Genomic DNA, 20,810 nt, shown 5'->3' on the forward strand with positions numbered 1-20,810 from the left:
CAGTTTTATAAATTTACATAGAGCAAGCTGGTACTTTATTTATATTTATTTATTTATATTCCAGCGCTACAAGTGCACACTTATAATTATCGCGCTAGTCACATTTAGTTGATATTATTATATAATTATTATTTTTAAATTATTAAAACAATTATTTATTATTATTAATTGTTAAAATATAATGTTATAAAATTGTTAAATTTTCTCAATTCGTTTACTTTCATGTTATTTTTTCCTTGTAATTTCCATGCGCTTTATAGCCATTTAATTGGTTGATCAACGCTTAAAATAAATATTAGTAAAAAAAAAAAATAGAACAAGATCCATGTTATAACTGTTAGTTAGGCCTAAATGGTTGCATTCATCATTCACAGATATAATACAAACCATTATTGATCTTTTTGACAAGGGCTTCTGTCAGTGTAGGCACACACTTTTTGGCCAAGTACTTTTGCCATCTTTCGCTTAATTGCTCGTAAAATGTGAAAAAGTAGGAAGTTCTCAAAGCGAAATGGAGGGGGCCGAAATAGCCAAACACTTGGACCAAATAACAAAACTTTCATCAAAAGCAAAGAAGCTGGAAAATGCAAAAACCAAAAAAAAAATGAACTGAAAGATGGTGGAAAAAATAAAAATAAACATACAAAACTGGCAACTCAAAGAAATCTTGGAAAATGATTTGATCGAATATATAATAAGGTAGCCAGGGCCGATACTCTCATTAATATATGATTGAGTCTGGAGCGAGAGCGGCCCTCTCGGCTGCGACTCCATTATAAATCTTCGAAAATATGCCATAAATAATGCAAACAATTTGCCAGCATAGAAAACTCAACTGGCAAAGGAAAACTCTCTGTGAAAAGCAGCCCGAGCACAAAGCGAACTGCAAAACGAAAACGAAACAAAGGCCCCACAAAGAAAATTTCCTGGGTGGGAATGGGTCGGTGAAAGTATAGACAACAACAAACAGCAAACGCAGAAAAGTAGAATTCACTTTGGGTCACTTTTTATGTGGAAAACCAGATACACTAAGGATGTTTCAAGGCCGATTTTTCATGGTGAAATGGATTTAGAAATTTTGGTATTTAAATTTGTATAATAAAGAACACAGGAATTATTATTATAGTGGCATTGGTCATTGGTTCAAAAACAAAACAAAAAAGAACCTAAGCCATTTTGTAAGAAAAAACATAATTTAATAGTCAAATGGAATATTTTTAGAAATTGCACTGTTTAAAAGATCTCTAAATAGTATAATAAGAACCTGAGAACTATTAGTTCAGTTGCATTGATCAAGCATATATTTGTATATTCTTTAAGTTCAAGATAAAAGAAACGTAAACGATAAAATTTGAAAAAAATCTTTAATTACCCAAAATTATCATCGACAAGGCCCAAAACCCCAGTCGTAACGCCCAGTTCCATAGGGTAACCTCATACACACGCCATGCAAAAACAATTGCCGAGGCAGTCAAACTTGTATTTTTGCGCGGCAATAAAAAATAAAAACAACAGCAGCAGCAGCAGAACTTGGCTTGTTTTTCCATTTTTTTTTTGTTTTGTTTTTATTTTTTGCGAGCAGAGTAGAGAAGTGCTGGATTAACACAGCAGCAAAGATGGAAAATCTGGGTGGAAAATGCCGGAGGGGGTGGTGAAAACTGTGCGCGGCATAACGTAACAACAAAGCGCACCAGGCACGAGTACAAAAGTACAATAAAATTGCATACGAAAGCAGTTTACTGCAGACGAAAAAATTAAATTAATGAAGAAAAATGGTAATAAAGCGTTAGTCACGTGTGGGTTCCCCACTTCCCTCTCTTTTCCGCGCAGAGTGTCCGTCTCTGTCTCTTTTGTAGACGAGAGTTAGACACAAGAACTTAAGCCAACAAATCTGTGAGTAGTCGTAAAAAAGGAAAAAAGACCAAGGGCTGCAAATTAAGTATGCGCGCTGTAAAGGACATAAACATAAGAATTTTGACTGGAAATAAACAGTAAGAGCCTCTGCGAAGTGGACATGACTTTTAATTCGTCCACGAGGCTTCACTGCGCAAAAAGGTGTTAACTAGACAAAAAAAAAAATGGTTTTTGGGACGCATATATACTGCAATGTAATTTTTCCATCTATTTCTATTACCAATATTGGTATTACCAATATATTATTCATAATATTAAGTAAAAATGGCATATTTAAAACATGAATCAAATAAATAAGCATACAAAAGTTATAACAACCTATGATAAAATTGATTTTTTCTTAATTTAAAAATTTTTTTATAAAATTTAACAAAAACTTCGGCACGCCGAAGAGCTTCCTTTATTGATTCACTTTTTACTTAATTCTAGTTTTTATTGCAACTATCCCTAGTGTCAATGAATGTAAATGTGAATGTTAAGAGAAGTGTATACCATGCCATTACCTACCGGGACTCGAACCCGGACCGGTGGAGCTACTACTTATATTTGAGGAGTCCGTTCTACTCACTCAGCTACCACCGGCGGCGAGATGACAGCGTCTGGGGGTTCCCTTAAGCCTCACCTACTGGGTTTTATCGAAATGTGTTCCCAGTGTTGTAATTCCCAAGTCCGTTTTCCGAACACTCTTTTCGATTGCGGGCAAGTTATCGCCTGTTATCGATAAGAGTGTAGTGTTGATCACGTCGGTTAAAAGGTTCCCTTATAAAGGGCGGTAACGCTTTGATTTTTAAATTTAAATTGCTGAGTTAAAATACTTAAAATACAAAGTATTATCGAAATTCGCAGCCAAATTCCCCTTCAATAATTTCCTTACTACAAGGCATCAATAAAAACGTGTATTTTTTATATTAAGACTAACCCATCATTTTAAAGCATGCACATTAAAGTGTTTATTAACAGCTAATTAAATGTACAAGCCTTAAAGACCCATAAATATTATCCGCTTATGAATAAAAAGCGAGAGGATAAAGAAATTTCGAAGCTGCTTTATAATTGAAATGCCATTAAATTGATGAAACCTTTTCAAATTAGATTAAATACATATAAACGCGTGTATCGCATACTTTGAGGCTTTTCAATGGCCGCTCATTAATTTTGCAGGATTAGCAATTAAACACATGTAGATATATGTGCATATATTCGGGAAACTGTTCGTGTTCGGGGGGGACTTAATCCCATTATTAACACTTTACATGGCCAGCGATTTGGCGGGCAAATCGCGCGACTCGGAAAATCATTGGAGTGCACAGCGCATCGTGCAAATTGACAATTAAATATCAACTTGGTTAACTTTTATGTGGCATTTTGACAATGCCAATGGCCCAGTGTTGTTGCATGTTGGCCAGTGTTGATTAACAGCTAATTAATGGTGCTGGGGCTTTAAAGTCGCATAAATTATGCGCATTAAGTCAATGGAAATGGGAACGGGATTGGAAATGGAAATGGAAATGGGGTAGGCGGGGTATACGAGAAGCTTTTCCACTGTTTACACCACAAATATGCCTCAAAAGCAAATCAAGCATAATCAAATTATTTCCACTCGATTGGTGTTTATTGATAAATTACGCCACAAACAATATTTTGATAACATCAATTATAGTCACCACTGGCAGTGCCAAGCCAAATCCCCATGCCTCCCATTTTTCCACCCTCTCCAAGGAAATATCAATGCTGAAACCGAGACCCAAACAATTTCTTTTGCCGACAAAGGGGGAGCAAACATAACGAGAAAGGACAAGGAAAAAAGTGTCATTGATATGGAAAGGACTTTCTTTTGTCACGAAATTTCCGAGGGTTAGTAGGTGCTAATCGAAGGCACATGCATGGCCCAAGTCTATAATTATGAAAAGAAACCGTCTTGGGGAAAGCCTCGATCTCCTACACTCAGCGGGCCACTAAATTTGTGGGGTAATGAATGACTAAATAAATAAATTACATAGCTCAAGCCATACAAAAAAGGTCTAATTTGCTATGGAACAATATTTATGGGAATTGTTGCTTATAAACATTTTTTAAAAATCTAGATAAATAGTTTTATGAAAAATTTCGAACCTTTTTCACTGCAAAATAGAATATGTATATTATTATTAACTAAATAGAATTTATAATATACATATATTAAATATGGTAAGAATCCCAAACCATTTCCATATGCCTTGAAATATTTTCTGACCCATTGAAAACGTAGCCAACACATAATAACTAGCCAATTGCGTGAGCCCAAATAAATTACCCATGAAAAATCATCTTCCCCATTTTTAAAGACTCACCGTTTGTGGGTCGAAAAAAAGATTATTGGATACTCCCCCGTCGCCAAATGCCACGTAATACCCTCATCACTGATAGAGCAACAAAAACCAAGGAAGTGGGCGGGGCAGGGGCGGGGGGTGTGTGTGTATTATTTTTTTTGGGGGGGCTTGGGACCACATGTGTTTTTATTTCCTGGCCACAATTGATTTGTAATCTTGGTAAACAGGATTTAACAGATTAGACGTGTAACAAGCGACGGGCGACCGATAATCGCACACACACGCACACCACCAAAAAAGGGGCTCCCTCACGCACACCACCTCACTCACACACACGCACACGTGTCCTGCTTTTTGGGCCCTCTTCAAACAGGGCACAACCGAAATATTGTGTACCCCAGCATTTTTGGGGCATATGGCTTTTGGACCTATTTTATACCAACAAATATGGTAACGAAAAATAAAGTGTATAATTTATACCTCAAGAACAATTAAATATTTTATTTGTTCATTGGTATCATTATATATTGTATTATTTTAGAAATTGATATATATATAATATCTATGATATTGGTACTCATTAAAAAGTAATAATTATTTATCAAAAGCCTTTTAGCATCCACTATTTTAATTTAAAATATATATCTATATATATAGAAAATAGGAAACTATGTTTTTAAGAATTCTCGTTTTTGTTAGCATAAGTAATTTGTTTTTGTTTTTCTTAACTTTTTTTTTAGTTTACACTTATTTCCCATTTACTTGATTCGATTTTGCGTTCAGTTCATAACTGTTTTAAGTTAAAATATATGTATAGAAAAGGTAAGAACCATGTTTTTAAGAATCTAAACGTAATAGTTGGTAACAAAATATTTTATTTAAAATATAATTTAGTAGTATTAGTAAGAAAAAACTTTATACGACCGCTGTTGGGATCGAACATGGCTTTTTTTGACCGTAGTCAGAAGCTCTATGCTTCCAGCTACTCTGAGTTGTCACATCGAGTGGTATAGGCTATCACTAGAGGAGTGTGTGTGAGGAGCTTCTTTTAAATGTTAGAAACATGTACGTTATATAAAAAAGGAACTCCAGGGTGTTTCGAAGTGCGAATTGCGATCCTTTGCGACTTGGCGTGTTCCTTTATTTGCGCTCGCTTGCCTCACATGGCTGGTTTGGGCTGTATGATTGATACTTAATGCCGCTTTTAGCCTCGTTAGGATATCGTTGGCCGTGTCCAGCAACTGTGTCGACGTGTGAGTGTGTGTGTGTCGCCATCCTAATCGGCCAGTTTTATTGTCATTTCTTTGGCTTTTGTTTGAGCCTCAGCCGGGCGCCAATTAGCTGCCCGTTGTCATCGAATTCTCGCCTACCAATTCCCCAATCCCCGATGTCCTTTCCCCACACCCACATCCACACACCACACCCACTACCATTTTCCCAATACCAATCCCAATCTCGGCCATTTTTCCATTTGTCAACGTTAATTGATGGTGAGCACTCATTTAGACTGAGATCTCTTTGGCTAGTGCGTCAATCCATCAGTTGGTCAGTTGGTCAATGAGTCAGTCAGTCGAATCTGGCTTTCAATTAATTTATGCCAATGGCTAATTTTGATAACTGGTCGCACACACACGGCTGGATTTCGGATGATATAACTATATATAGCAGGTTGAGCTGCTCCCAAATAAAGCGACCACATGGCGGATGATCAATGTGCGCGCCGTTTGACCCACGTTGACCATTAACAATTCAGATGAGTTCCTTCTTTTATATCAATTACCGTGGCTCAGTTTGCTGCTATTTAAATTAGTAGAATAACAAGCAGACACAAGGATATTAGATATTTTTTTTGCTCCTTTAATTTTGGCTACTATTAGTTTTCCAGAGGATAAATGTAGTCATCAGATGCTGAATTTTATTTTTAAATACGAAACATTATCTAAGAAATTTGTATAAGTAAAATTGTCAATTTATATGTGTTGGTTAAGTTTATTTTCAGTAGAAAATATTAAAAAAGAAAAAGGAAAATAAAAATAAAAATAAGAGAAAATTTTAATATAATTAAAGCTTCGGTGTTTTGTGATGTATTATCATCTACTTTTAGGAATACCATTTTTTAATATTTCGAAATTTGGAATTATAGAAAGAATCCCAAAACTTATGTCAAAATAATAAAAAAAAACGGTAATATATCGTATTCGGTAAAACAAATACATATAATATTTCTGTGATTGTTTGTTAATTTTATAAAAAAAATGGAAAGGCTCTGTAAATACATTTCACCCATAGGAACGACCTGCAAGGGTATAAAAAAAACTCCGGCATGCCGAAGAATATTTTTTTTTAGTTATTTACACTTTACATTTACACTTTTTACTTAATTCTAATTTGTTTTTTTTTTCATCCCTAAGTGCCATGGAATGTAAGTGTAGCCATGCCATTACTTACCGGGACTCGAACCCGGACCGATGGAGCTACAACTTTTAATTGAGAAGTCCCTTCTACTCATTCAGCTACCACCGGCGGCGAGATGACAGCGTCTGGGGGTTCCCCTAAACCCCACCTACTGGGTTTTCCCAAAAAGGGTTTTCTTTTTTTGTAATTTCCAAGTCGGTTTTCCGATCAGGCTTTTCGATTGTGGGCAAGGCGCCTACTTTGATCACGTCGGTTAACCCTCACATTCAATTTTTCCTTGTTTGCACTAACATATATTAAATTAATAACTTTTTATCTAGTGTCTTTTCAGCAGAAGAGATTAATTATTCTGCTATCTTCGTATTTTAGTTGGTTATATCAAAATTAAAAAAACTCCTAGCAAATAAGCGTCAAAAATTAACATAGAAATTTCATGTTTAACTAATTTCGGATGTGGTCGCCTGAAAAAGCGACAAAACCTAGCGCAAAAATTATGGGAAATCCATTCAATTAACGCATCAGCCGGACAAAAGTGGTGGGTGGGTGGAGGGATGGGGATCGGTGAATCGATGTGGAAATGGGGGAAAGCTGGGCGGTGGAAAAGTGGGCGGAGAGTGGGGAAAACGCACATAAACAGAGGCGCATAAGCGGCCATATAATCACTTCAATCACGTTTGCATAATTGTTCAATTATGAAGCAATTACCGCAAGCGATGGCCGGCGTCTCAGTCGCTGTCTCTTTCTGGCCCGCCGCCCACCCACTATGGCCCTCTCTTTCTGGCCGCGTATGCCCCGTCTCTTTCCAACAAAACGCTGACCGTCTCTTTCGCACGTTTTTCGGGTAAGCGACCGCGAGTGTTATCAGTAATATGCCAAAAACCGAAAAACGATGCCTGGCCACCAAAAATCATCAGCCACATGCGATGTCCTCTGCCCTGAAACCCCCCTCCGTAATCCTGCCACCCCCGCCCATGGTCATCCCCCTTTCAGTCCCCCCCCCCCCCTGAAGCTCTTAGCCTGTGCTGGTGTGTCATATTAATTAAGCGTTTGATTACCTACCAAACGGACGCTGGGAAATCCATTCGGATTTGGTTCGATTTACCAATTTTTTTCCCTGTGCTTCGGGGGATTTTTGGGGTTTCCTGTAAAGCAGAAGGGATCCCGTGGATTTTTGGGGGAGCAAAAGACTGGGCATAATTGCATGCAATTTTTATCGCCGCAAGGGCAGATGCCCAGCATGACGATAGCCATGCTGATGATGATGACGATGACCATTCTGGAATGCAGGAATGCAGGATGTATAACTGGCCAATGGGTGCACTTAACTGGCTGGTAATCGGTTATGCAGCAGTTGATAAACTTAATAATTGCAACATTCGAAAAGGGGAGATTGCCATTTCGGGCATTAGGCTATGAATCAAGTGGTAAATGGTCGGGGAAAGTGGCAGCTTGATAGCTCCAGAAACGGGAATGAATTAAAAAAGAAATACAAGTAGTTTCTCAAATAAAAAAATAATTTTTTTTAGAAATTAAGCTTTTAAAAATTAGACCTAGTATTCTCCAGAAACGGTTATGAAATTAAAAAGAAATAGTTTTCTCAAATACAAAATTGATTTTTTTTAGAAATTAAGCTTTGAAAAATTAGATCTAATATTCTATTTAAAAAGTATTACTTTTTGGCGCAGGCCATCCTTAAAAACCCCTAGTTAAAAAAAGTACAGTCGTTTTTCCTGATGGGCTCTGCAAAAAATATTAAAAAAAAGGGACATATAAGGCTGCTGATGAAAGTGGAACCCTTTGTTATTTAAAGATTACATTTTAAACTCTTTAATTTTACCATTTTGCCTTATATCTCAAGGCTAGTAATCGTTTTTTATCCTTGCATTTTTGTACTTCTAGCTTGGCCTAGTGGAATAGCCTTTTGCTTACTAATCATTACCAAACAGGTTCAACTCCACATTGGGTAGGTACTTTTTTATACACAAAATAAATCCTTTTGGCTAACCAATGCCGTTTAATTTTTGTTTTTTTTTTTTTGCTATAATTACATTTTTGCGCTTTGTGGTTGATTTTCGGCAGTGAGTTTTTTTTTGCGACATGAAAAGTTGCAAAGTTTACGACGTGAAAATCAGACAAATAAAACTTGTGAAAAAATTCGCATAACTTTCGGTCGTTGCCGATCCTAAGTGTCATCATGTGGCAAGCACATACACCCACCGACAAAAAAAGGAGAAAGGCCCTCACTCAAGTGAGGCAACATAAACTTGCAACACCCAAAACGGAGAAGAATTACCCTTTATCCGGGGGCCAAAGAGGTGGTTAAGTCAGCAGGGGCGACAATGAAGTGGAAATTTGTCTGCGCCAGAAGAGGAAAAAATTCAAATCAAAGCTCATAGGAAGGCGGCAATGACTGCCACGCCCACCCATCACATTGGAGCCGAAATAAAGTTGGTATCCATACTCTCTTGTGATAAAACTCGGGTATGGACTTTATCAGCGTCTTGATTTTTGCTAGTTTTGGATTTTATTTTAAGATAGTTTTAAATAAAATTTAACCTTAAAACTTAATGTGTTCAAACATACATTAGTTCTTTTTTCCTGTTACCCATAATAAATGTACAAGCAACATATCTTAAACATTAATTCCCATTCCTTTATCATTTTAACTTAAAGAGTATTTATACCTCATCTGGTTATAGTCCAAATCGAATTTCATTGTTTTTGCTTGCTTGGATTATTTTCAGTGTTATTACAGCTACTTTGGTTTTGGCTTTTATTTCAGAAATTGTTTATGAATTGGAAAATTAAATTCTTCACAGTTTCCCAGCCCCTTTTCCACCCCTTTACACCCTCTTTCTGTTTGGAGATTGGGCTGGAAGTTTATTTGCATGCGGAAAGTTCAATTCAAATTGCATGCTCTGTCGCACACACATACAATACATACGCGAACACGCCACTCCCCCTATTTTCTCGCCCACATTTTCCCCATTTCCTTGGCAACTTTTCTTTCATTTCCAAACGACCGAAAAGAGTTGTTCCATCTTCAAAATGAATATGGAAACGAAAATGGGTTTCTGCACAAAACGATCTAGAATTTGTTCGGAATCTTTTCAGTCAATACACAATTACTTAGATTATAACAACAGAATGCCATATATATTCAAATTATAGGTTCATTAAATGCAAAATCATTTAACAGCAATGAATAGAATAGTAAAAAATATTTTACTTATATTACCTATTTATTTAAACAATTTTATTAAAGGAGGCACAATTAGAGCATCAAAACTTAAATACAGCAGACTTGTTGATTTTTTTTTCTGCTTAAGGACACAGCAAATAATATTTACCCCTTTTAGTTTTTAATAGTTACCATAACAAATGTAAAATACATCTGTAACTCTGGGTATCTTCTCGTTGAAATATTGTGCAGTGGAATATTGCTTTCTTAAATTCTTTTTTGGAGGCAAACAAAATTATCTTATATTCAGTTGTATTTTACATTTAATATACAAATTATTAAGACCTTAAATGGGGGACATAGGGTCTTAATAATTTGTATAATAAATTAAATATATAACTGTATGTCTGCGTTTCTTCTCATTTATTCATTTATCACTAAAAATGAGAGACAATACCATATTGTGCTGCAGAATATCATAATTTTTAATTCTGCTTAAGGGCACAAAAACATACATGTTCCTCCAAAAGAAATTTCAACTAAAACTGTAATGCGAGCTTTCGCGATTTTCCCCGTTTTTCCGCTGTCATATCAAACTTTCGCATCGAAATCTATGGCATGATGTACAATGGACATGATGAGTATAGATGAACACGTAACTAATTCCCGATCCGGATTGACCAACAACTGACAAACAACGTGAAGCGGCAAACAAACAATTCACACTCAACAAGCGAAGCAAATGAGTTTTGATTCATTTAGCGTAAAATGAAACCCAAAACGGGGAGGGAGAGGGGGGGAAAAGCGATGGAAAAGCGGGGGAAAAGCGGGGGAAAAGCGGTGGAGAAGGGGGAAACGTTGCCGAGCCATTCAGCTGTCATTTCATTATTTATACTGCTGATTAAATTTCCGCTTATACTCATTAAGTTCCATTGTCAAACCACTTCCGCTGAGGAGCAATAGAGAGGGTAGGGGACCAAGGACCAAGGACCCAGGATCCAGGACCCAGGACTAGACGAGACATAGACGTAGAAACACAACCACATGGATGGCGGAAAAGGGGGCGGCGGGATAACAAACTAATTAAGTCGACGGCAAACTGCAAAGGTGGCCCAACTTGGTTGCCACTTCTTTGGGAGTCAAAAGCAGGGGGGGAGGGGGGGTGTTAAAATGGGATAGATTCTCTTTCTCTGGAGAACTTCAAACTTCACTTCCTCGTATTCCTTAAGGCCCCGATTCCCGGGCACACCACCTCGAGGTGCGAAAACTTCAGCGAAGACCCACTTCAAAATTGCAATCGGAGCCAAGCACAATTAACAAGATAACACGGCCAGAAAAGGTATGTATATAAGGTATAGGGCCCTGTATTGCCATCCACTTGCCACCCGGCAAAAGACAATCAAACTTTCGCCAAGATTGCGTTTTGGATAATAGTGATAGTCGTTAAAGCCGAAATCACGCTTCGCAAATTAATTGAATAGGATGGCACCAAGTGAGATAAACAAAACAAAATATCAATATTGTTAGCATTTATTGAAAAGAAAAAGAAAAAAAAGAAGACCATGCCAGGACTCGAACTTAGTCCTTCCAGGACAAAAAATTAGGCGAACTTCCACTAGGCTATCAAATCCCCTTGTAAAACTCACACCAAATTGTTCTACATAAGGTGTCATTTTAACAACACAAAATCAAGCTGGCAATATACAGTGTTGAAAAATGTTTTTATACCATGCAGAAAAAGGTTGTACAATTTCGCCAATTTGAAAAGTTACTTGCAGGCTTTGAATTTTCCTTTTTCATTTGTGGAAATCAATTTTTCTATCCAAACAAAATAATATTTGTTTGTTTATTTTATATGTAAAGCGATTATTAAGATGCTTTTACCTCCTGAAGTATTCCCAAAATAGATGGTTTGTCCGATATTTCCTTTAATTAGGGAATTTATTTTTTGCAGTCATGATATATACTTCTGGATTACAGCATTCATATTTTGTCCACCATCTAAAATAATCTAATCTAATAATAACAAAAGGCTTACATTCACCGAAAGCGTTTTGGTTTTATATCAAAATATGTCTACATTTTATTATTATTTTGTTTGTATGTAAAGTAAATCCGCTTTTTTGTATACTTTGTATGAAAACAAATTTTGTACATAAATAATCCCCTAAAAAACACACGCACAAAAAAGTGTGAGCATAAAAAAAGGCCATTGCCTTTTTATACAAATTGCAGGAGATGCATTTATGCACTCAATTAGTGGTCAAATCTCACGCTCTTTGGTGTTTTTATGTAAACTAATTCTAAATCAAAAGTTCATATTTTACCGTCCTTAAAATCGCTTCCTCTGATATATGTTTAATAATACGGAAAAATAAGGCCTGCTGGTGATTAATTGGAGTTGGTAGTTAAAGGCAGGATAAAGGAGCAGCGGTGTTTGGTCATAACAACTCTGCAAAGGCTTTTTAAACAAAGGAAAATCGATTACAGGGGTTAACCGACTTGCCCAACACTGCGTCCATATCGATAACAGCCGGCTTGCCAACAATCGACTTTCATAGTCGGAAAACGGACTTGGGAATCACAACAGAGGAACCCTTTCCGAGAAAACCCAGTAGGTGGGGTTTAAGGGAGCCCCCAGACGCTGTCACCTCGCCGCCGGTGGTAGCTGAGTGAGTAGAAGTGACTCCCCAGATAGAAGTTGTAGCGCCACCGGTCCGGGTTCGAGTCCCGGTAAGATATGTAAGAGCATGGCCACCAGCAGAGTATCACTTCCCTGAACACGGACGCACAGGAATCAGAGACAGCAATGAAAATATGATGTAACCAAAGGATCTACCATAGGAAAACTCTAAAGTCAAATCGAAGGAAGGCAAAGTCAATAATAAATTCTGTAAATAGTAACCCCATAAAATTAAGCATAAAGTTAAACTAATACGATGTACTCGGAGGATATACCATAGGTAAGCTCTAAAGTAAAATCGAAGGAAAGCAAAGTCAATAATAAATTCTGTAAATAGCAACCCCATAGAATTAAGCATAAAGTGAACCTAGTGAAAATGAAACGATGTGCAGAGTTGGAACCAGAGAAAACAATAATAAAATCTGTAAATAGTACCCTCATAGAATTAAGTAAAAAGTGAATCTAATACAAATAATACGATGTACACTACACGGAGGATCTACCATTGGAACACGGAGACAGGAATCAGAGACAGCAATGACAAGATGATGCAACCAGAGGATCTCACCATAAGAAAAGTAAAAGAAAAATCAAAGAAAGCAAAACCAATAATAAAATCTGTAAATAGTAACCTTATAGAATTAAGTAAAAAGTGAATCTAATGCAAATAATACGATGTACACTACACGGAGGATCTACCATTGGAACACAAAGACAGGAATCAGAGACAGCAATGACAAGATGATGCAACCAGAGGATCTCACCATAAGAAAAGTAAAAGAAAAATCAAAGAAAGCAATAATAAAAACTGTAAATAGTAACCTCATATAATTAAGCAAAAAGTGTACCAAATAAAAAAAAAAAAATTTTTTCTTTCGAAAATAAATTGTCTTTGATTATCTTAACTATTTTATAAGCTCCACATTTTTCCGTGCTTTATCTTTTAATGTTTGAAAACTAAAATTCCCCAGCCGTATCAAGTTTTTATCAACAATTTTCAAGTGCCGAAAAATGGTTTTTGGACCTGAAAAATTATTAGAATTAAGTAAAAAGTGTAACTTAAAAAGTAAAACAATAATAAAAAAGTATTGTTTGTTTCAATCAAAAAGATGTACTGGAAGGATCTACTATAGGAAGGCTCTAAAGATAAATTCGAGTAAATCAAAACCAATAATAAATTCTGTCAATAGTAACCCCATAGAATTAAGCATAAAGTGAACCTAATACGATTACACGGAGGATCTACCATAGGAAAGCCCTTAAAGGAAAATTCCAGGAAGTCAAAATGAATAATAAAATCTGTAAGTAACCCCAAGAATTAAGCATAAAGTGAACCTAGTGAAAATGCACAGGCTGGCCAGGTCGGTGAATACGTTGAACATCGCTGCGGATCGTGGGGCACCAGAATGCAACGCCCTAAGTCGAAAAGCAGCCCTTTTATTTCCCTATTTTCTTGGCCAATTTTTTTTACACCCACTGCCGGTGTGACCAGAGCGGAGCGACACCTGTTGCACCGCTTGGAATCGGTCACTCTTTTGGTCACTTGTTTCGTTGCCGGTGTCGTTACCGATCTATTTATTGGTTCCTAATTTAAAATTACATTACTAATCATAATGCTCCTTGTTTGTGCATAACTCCATTATTAATTTCAAAATGAGCAATCAAATGATTTATTTACATTAAGACTTATTTTAAGCTGCTTATTTTTATTTAAAAATGAAACATCATATGCATTTCCTAGATTTCCCAATTAATTTCTTAGTTGCTGCTGTCTATGATCAGCATTTTGTTATATTCCCATTGAACCATTAAATAAATTGTAATTGTAAATAAGTAAAGACTAAATGTATTTCCCCAGCCATCTAAGCAAGATTACATAGATTTAAAAGTTTCGTATCCTGTTCCATTCGCTTATACTTGGTCAGCCCCATTTATTTCCCACTCTCAAGATAAGTAAAGCTGAAAAATAAAGCTGAGATTCCTACGAAACAGCTTAAATATTCAATACATCACAGTTTTCTCAAGATTTTTTATCTTAATGTTTTATTAATTTACTGAAACAAAACAAATTTAAGGATTTTAGAACACTCTATTTTGTTAGACTTCTAAGAGCTTTATGTATTAAAATTTTATTTGAACTTAGAACTACTATCCTTATATAAAAGTGTAGTTTTCCTGTACGGTTTCTTACATTTTACTCTTAGAATATTTAATTGAAAAGAACCCAAACTTTATTCATTTTGTCCGTACACAAACAAATTTACAAAAGATAATAAAATGGTATTTGATATTTTCCGCAATGCAATATTTTTAATGCTCACAACGTTTTGGGCCTAATCATCATTTCCACAAAGGTAAGCGAGTAGGTATAATCGTAATTATGCCAGCTACCCCAATAAATTCCATTCTCCGTTTTGTCTCTGTTCCGGCCCTCCTTATTAAACTTTCCATTTAGTTGGCTGTAATTTTAAGTAATTATATTAATATGGATCAATTGTTAGTGAATTGATGTTTTTACCTTTGACCACATATTTGATACCACCAACCACCAAATTCATTTGTAGCGCAATTGAATGTTTTTTGTTCATCATTATCTCTGTCAAGTGTAGTAAACTTTTTGTTGCTATGGATAAGTAGAGAGTCTCCGACTGTACCATTATATGTCCCTATCGACAACACATACGACTCCAGTTCACTTCCAATCTTAAATTCATCATAATAAGCGTAGCCTGTGGATCCGTTCACCTTGCCAAGTTTAATGTAAAGTTCGTGAGGACGTTCCCGAGTCATAACATGCAGTTTCTCAAGCCCGATAAAAAATTCGCCTCTTATATTGCCGAACCCTTCCTTATAGTCCTTCCAGGGTCGATCGAAGTTCTCGGAGCCGTCAAAACGTTTTTGAATAGTTAGCCAACCATCTGAACTGCAGGGAGCTTCGAATGTACTTATCCCCCTCAGGTTGATTTTGTAAATATCACTAGGACCTTTGCTGGGGCAGGAGTCCAGTCGATTGCACTTCAATAGATCATCGGTTATTTTGCTCATGGATTCCGTACACAATTTGTTGTTGAATGTTAAATTCACTACCTCGGCATTTTTAGCTTTTATCAACGCAGTTTGATTATTGATTTGGGAACCCATGACTTCTAGCCTACTTTCCAAATCTTTTAAAGTTTCGGTCAGAGATTTTACTTTGTCGTCATTACTCTGCTTCGAAATGCCTTTGATTTGGTTTTTCAGTTGTTCAATTTGACCACTAATCTGAGAGTCTCTGTTTTTTATTTCACCCTGCAGACTTTGGATACTTCCTGTCAATGTCTTGATCATTTCACGTTGATAATTGAATTCTCTAGTTTGCGCATCTATTAGTTTTTCTACTTGGTTTTTTAAATTCTGAACTTCTTCGTTCTTTGTTGCTGATTCCTCAAGTTGCCCAATGCGGTAGAAAAGGGGCTTCAGAATAGAAAAACAATATCCGTTGCACTGATTTTCCGTTGACTGACCCGAAAATATATCCTTAAATGGGGCTCCCGTGGCAGAAAGCTCATTTAAAAGCCAAAACGACAGAAAAAACGTGAAGTACGATTTCATTTTGCTGGATCCGCCAACTTTAACTGATCTCAACACAGGCCATTTGTGCGGCTTATATAGGCAGATCGGCGTTTTTTTCGGAACGATAAGCTGCCATTGGTATGATTCATAATCATAGGATAATACCATGAGTTTCTAAGCTGCGATAAGCCGATGACAGCAACCGTTATCATGTTTACAGTTTTTGGAATTTTTCAATTTTTCCTCCAATGTGTACAAATAATCTTTGGGTTTTTCACAGTGGTTTTAAACAACAAAGCGTTTTAAATCTATATTGCCTTATTTTCTGAGGGCGATCGGAATTCGTGTATATATATTTATATATTTTTTTTTTTCTTGGAATGAATAAAAATGTATTATTTAAAAAAACCTTTAAAATATGAGAAAAAACAAGGAAGAACGCTATAGTCGAGTACCTCGACTATCAGATACCCGTTACTCAGCTAAAGGGACCAAAGGAAAATGGAGATATATTGGCAGCAAAGTGAGATTGAAATGCTCCACCTACCGGCGGTAGACAGATTTAAGCGTTGTGGGCGTTAGAGTGGGTGTAGCAGAGTGCCCACAATTTTTATGCTAGATAAAAAATTTTAACTGACATGTATTGGTCTTGTCAATACCTATCGATTGATCCAAAAAAAAATTTGCCACGCCCACTCTAACGCCCATAATGCTTAAATCTGTCAACCGCCATTAGGTGGCGCATTTCAATCTTGCTTTGCTGCTCGCATATCTCCATTTCCCTTTGGTCCCTTTAGCTGAGTAACGATAATCTGATAGTCGAGGTACTCGCCTATAGCGTTCTTCCTTGTTTTTTTAATGTTTTAAAAACTAAAATTGCCCAGCCGTATCAAGTTTTTACCAACAATTTTCAAGTGCCGAAAAATTGTTTTTGGACTGAAGAATTATTAGAATTAAGTAAAAAGTGTAACTTAAAAAGTAAAATAATAATAAAAATGTATTGTTTGTTTCAATCAAAAAGGTGTACTCGATGGATCTATCATAGGAAGGCTCTAAAGATAAATTCAAGAAAAGCATAACCAGTAATGAAATCTGTAAATAGTAACCTCATAAAATTAAGCAAAAAGTGTAACTAATAAAAAAATGTAAATTAATTAGTTATTGGTTTTGGAAAATTAATGGTCATTGTTTATTTGTAAGTTAAATTTGACTTTTTAAAGTGTTATTTCATTTTAAATTATTTTTTCAAAATAATTAAGGATTATTTATTATTCTAATGGATTATTTCTGCATATATGTTAATTGGTTATTTCTTCTGGAATATATATCGTAAAAGCAAAATATATATTGTTAGCAAACAAACAGGAGCATGTTTTAACTATTTATAATGGCCCTATAAGTTTTCTTATGTTTTATCATTGAATGTTTTTACAACTTTTTTGAAAGCCCTGGAGAAGGGGCTTTCAAGGTTTCGGCAACGAGTTTCAACTGCCGATCTAGTCTCTTTGGTCTGAAAGAACCCATTATATAATTATTATTAATATTTTTGTATTATTATTTCAGATAATAAAAATGATCTCCTAATTTTAAATGTAAAAAGCCAAGCCAAGCACGAATAATTGTTATAGCCATTTATCTTTGAATGTTTTTGAAACTAATTTTGCCAGCCATTTCAAGTTTTCGCCGACAATTATCAAGAGGCAAAAACAAAAAGGAGCATTCCTTGAACATTTGTCTATGGACCGAAGGATCTTATCAGGGTTATCGCATCGCAATGACAACTCCAACTTCCTCGCACACACAGACACACACACACACACACATACAATGGCAGCCAGCCATAGGTTAGTTGCCAACTAACGGTAAATGCGCGCCAAGTGTCATTATCCTTTTGGCTGGCACTCTGTGTCCGTGTGTGTGTGAGCTTGTGGCATATTAACGCTCGCAACCTGGCCCCAAACACACACAAGCACACACACACAGATAGGCACACACACAAATGCACAAGGACGCATGCAAACACTCATGAAGTGCACGTGGCCATTGCCAAAAAGACAGTGTATGTATGTGTGTGTGTGTGTGTGCTTGTAGCATTTCACCCCGCCCCCTTTTCAGCAGCCCCTTTTTGGGGAAAACCCTTGGGAGGCGAAGCCAAGTTTTAACCGCCAGCATCGTCATCGTCTTGCTCTTCTTTGGCTTTTTACAGGATAGCAAATGCATATTGGATTCCCGCGAAGGTCTTCTTCATTGATTTACAGCATAGGTAAGTATAGATCATATAAGCTTAGTTAAAAGTAAGTAAAAGTAGAAGTTTGGTCTTACTAATAACGTTAATAGTCCTCTAAAAACAAGAGATATTACTCATACGTACATGATATCTGATTCCCTCTTGATCCTTTGATTTCGTACTTCTTTTAAAACAAACTTTCTATAAAATACAAGCTATATGAACTTTTCTAAATTTCCAAAAAAAAATTTTCATACTCCAGGTTGTTTTTTATTTTTTATAATATTAATAATATTACTCATACGTAATATTCCATACTCATAAGCCCTGCTTTCTAATAGATTATTAATTCACAAAATTTTTTACTTCATAATTCTTTATTCTGCATATACAAGCTATATGTTCTTTTCTAAATTAAAAATAAAATATACATAAGCATACGCCAGGTTGTTAAAATTTTTAAATAATAATAATAATAATATTACTTGGTTACTCATACGCCCTGTTTTTTAATACATTTTTAATTCATTAATTTTTTTACTTCACAATTTTTTATTCTGCATAAACAAGCTATATGTTCTTTTCTAAATTTTCAAAAAAAATTAGTCACACGCCAAGTTGTTATAATTTTTTTTATAATAACAAAAATATTACTCATACGTAATATTCCATGGTTACTCATACGCCCTGTTTTTTAATAGATTTTTAATTCATTAATTTTTTTACATCATAATTTTTTATTCTGCATAAACATGCTATATGTTCTTTTCTAAATTTACAAAAAAAATTAGTCACACGCCAGGTTGTTATATTATTTTTTATAATAATACTAATATTACTCATACGTAATATTCCATGGTTACTCATACGCCCTGTTTTTTAATAGAATTTTAATTCATTAATTTTTTAACTTCACAATTTTTTATTCCGCAAATCTTTTATGAAGATATTTTCGATCCAAAGGTTACTTTTATTTGTTTTTAGGAACACTCTTAATGCCAATCATTTTAATTATGGGTGGAAAAGTGTGGAAAGGACATGGCTGTGAATTCCCTGGACATTCTTCCTCTTCTTCGGCCACCGATTCTTCTTCTGCTTCTGGTGCCCCTGGTGACATTAGCCAAAAAGGTGCAACGATGTCGTCGTCGTCTCCTAATTTCTGTGTTTGTGCTGCTTCATTGCATTCCCTGGGAAACCCCCCAAAGAGCGCCTCTCTATCGCAAACCCTTTTCCGCCCACTCTGTCTGTCTCGCTCTCTCCCCCTCGTTCTGACCTGCTCTATCCATCTCCTTCCTTCCCATTTGCCATCCTTCTTTCGTCTGTCGTCGATTTATTTTTCATTTAGTTTTGTTTTGATTTGCCGCCTTATTCATTGCGACAGCATTGCAGTAGTCCTAGTATTGCAATCCCCCTGCGCTCTCGCTCTCTCTCTCTCTCTCTCTCTCTGTCTCTCCAGCACTCGTGTCCTTTGACCCCCCTTTGGCTCGCTGTCCCCCTGCCCCAGCACTCTGTGCCCCCTCTGCAAACTCCGCTCGTTGCGCTGCTTACGTAATTTCCAGGATAAGCTGCAAAGTTACAACATTCTCAACCTGCAGCAGCAACAGAAGAGGAAGAAATAGCAGCAGTAGAAGAAGCAGAAGATGCACTGACAAAAAAACAGCACAACTGCAATCCAAGCTTCAGGAATTAAAGAAATTACGTTTTTGTAGCTAAAAAACAAATCTATAAAATCGTACTTTCAGTTACGATTTGGATATTAGGTTGAATTTTTTAATATTTTTATTCGAAAATTGAAGAGAAACCAGTACCCCGTCTTTTTCAAACACTAATTTTAGTATTATATACTAGCTTTTATTTGTTAAAATAAATATATAAATATTTTAAATTTTAATTTTTAATTTACTTTCATTATTTGATTTTTCCATTTATCATTTTATTTTAAACTAATTTTTTTGAATATATACCAGCTTTAATTAGTTTTGATAAAATACAGAAATACCTACTTCAATTTCTTTTCCAATGAAAATTTTTCCCAGTGCATAGCAGCAGCACAACAGCAGCAGCAGCAGCATAAGTTGCAGCAGCAACATCAGCAGCATTTGCTGCAACAACCGGAAGCGAATGTGCAGCAACAGCATCCAGAAAAATGGAGCTTTTCCGGAGAGGCGGAGAGCGAGAGAGCGGACGGAAAGTGCAGAAGAGAGCGCCGTCTGTTTGGTGGGAAAGCTTGCTTGCTCTGCCTCGGTCGCTGCCACTGCCGGCGTCGACGGCCGCTGCCCGCGTCGGCAGCGGCGTCGCTGTTAAGTTTGCAGTTTTCAGTTTGCCGGTTTTGCGGCATGTTGCAAGCCGAGGTGTTTCCCCAAAATCAAACAGAACCTGCCACCCACCCGCCTCCCAGTTTCCCGGCCATTTTCACCCGCTTGCCACCCATCGAGCCTGGGAAAACTTTAGGCATTAGACTGAAATAAATGCATAGCAGCATATCGGGACGACAAAAAATGCAATTATATTTAAAAAATTGTTATTATT

General features: G+C 36.2%; 1 protein-coding gene and 1 long non-coding RNA gene across 3 annotated transcripts; one reads left to right on the forward strand and one right to left on the reverse strand.

Annotated features, from left to right (window-relative positions):
* The first annotated feature begins 12,485 nt into the window (after positions 1-12,485).
* Positions 12,486-13,311, forward strand: LOC119557044. 2 transcript variants are annotated; one of them, XR_005220034.1, is made up of 3 exons: positions 12,486-12,782; positions 12,840-13,080; positions 13,131-13,311. It is a non-coding gene; the product is annotated as an uncharacterized LOC119557044 (long non-coding RNA). The 2 variants fall into 2 exon arrangements; XR_005220033.1 differs by having other exon boundaries at positions 12,840-13,311.
* Positions 13,312-14,720: 1,409 nt separating this feature from the next.
* Positions 14,721-16,102, reverse strand: LOC119556955 (angiopoietin-related protein 7-like). The gene is made up of 2 exons (XM_037869462.1): positions 15,021-16,102; positions 14,721-14,961 (listed from the first exon to the last, which is right to left on the reverse strand). The coding sequence occupies exons 1-2, from the start codon at positions 16,091-16,093 to the stop codon at positions 14,820-14,822; spliced, it is 1,215 nt and encodes a 404-aa protein (XP_037725390.1). The 5' UTR covers positions 16,094-16,102; the 3' UTR covers positions 14,721-14,819.
* Between the last annotated feature and the right edge of the window lie 4,708 nt (positions 16,103-20,810).

Source organism: Drosophila subpulchrella, chromosome X (assembly GCF_014743375.2).
Source record: "Drosophila subpulchrella strain 33 F10 #4 breed RU33 chromosome X, RU_Dsub_v1.1 Primary Assembly, whole genome shotgun sequence".
In the NCBI taxonomy this organism is placed as follows: domain Eukaryota; kingdom Metazoa; phylum Arthropoda; class Insecta; order Diptera; family Drosophilidae; genus Drosophila; species Drosophila subpulchrella.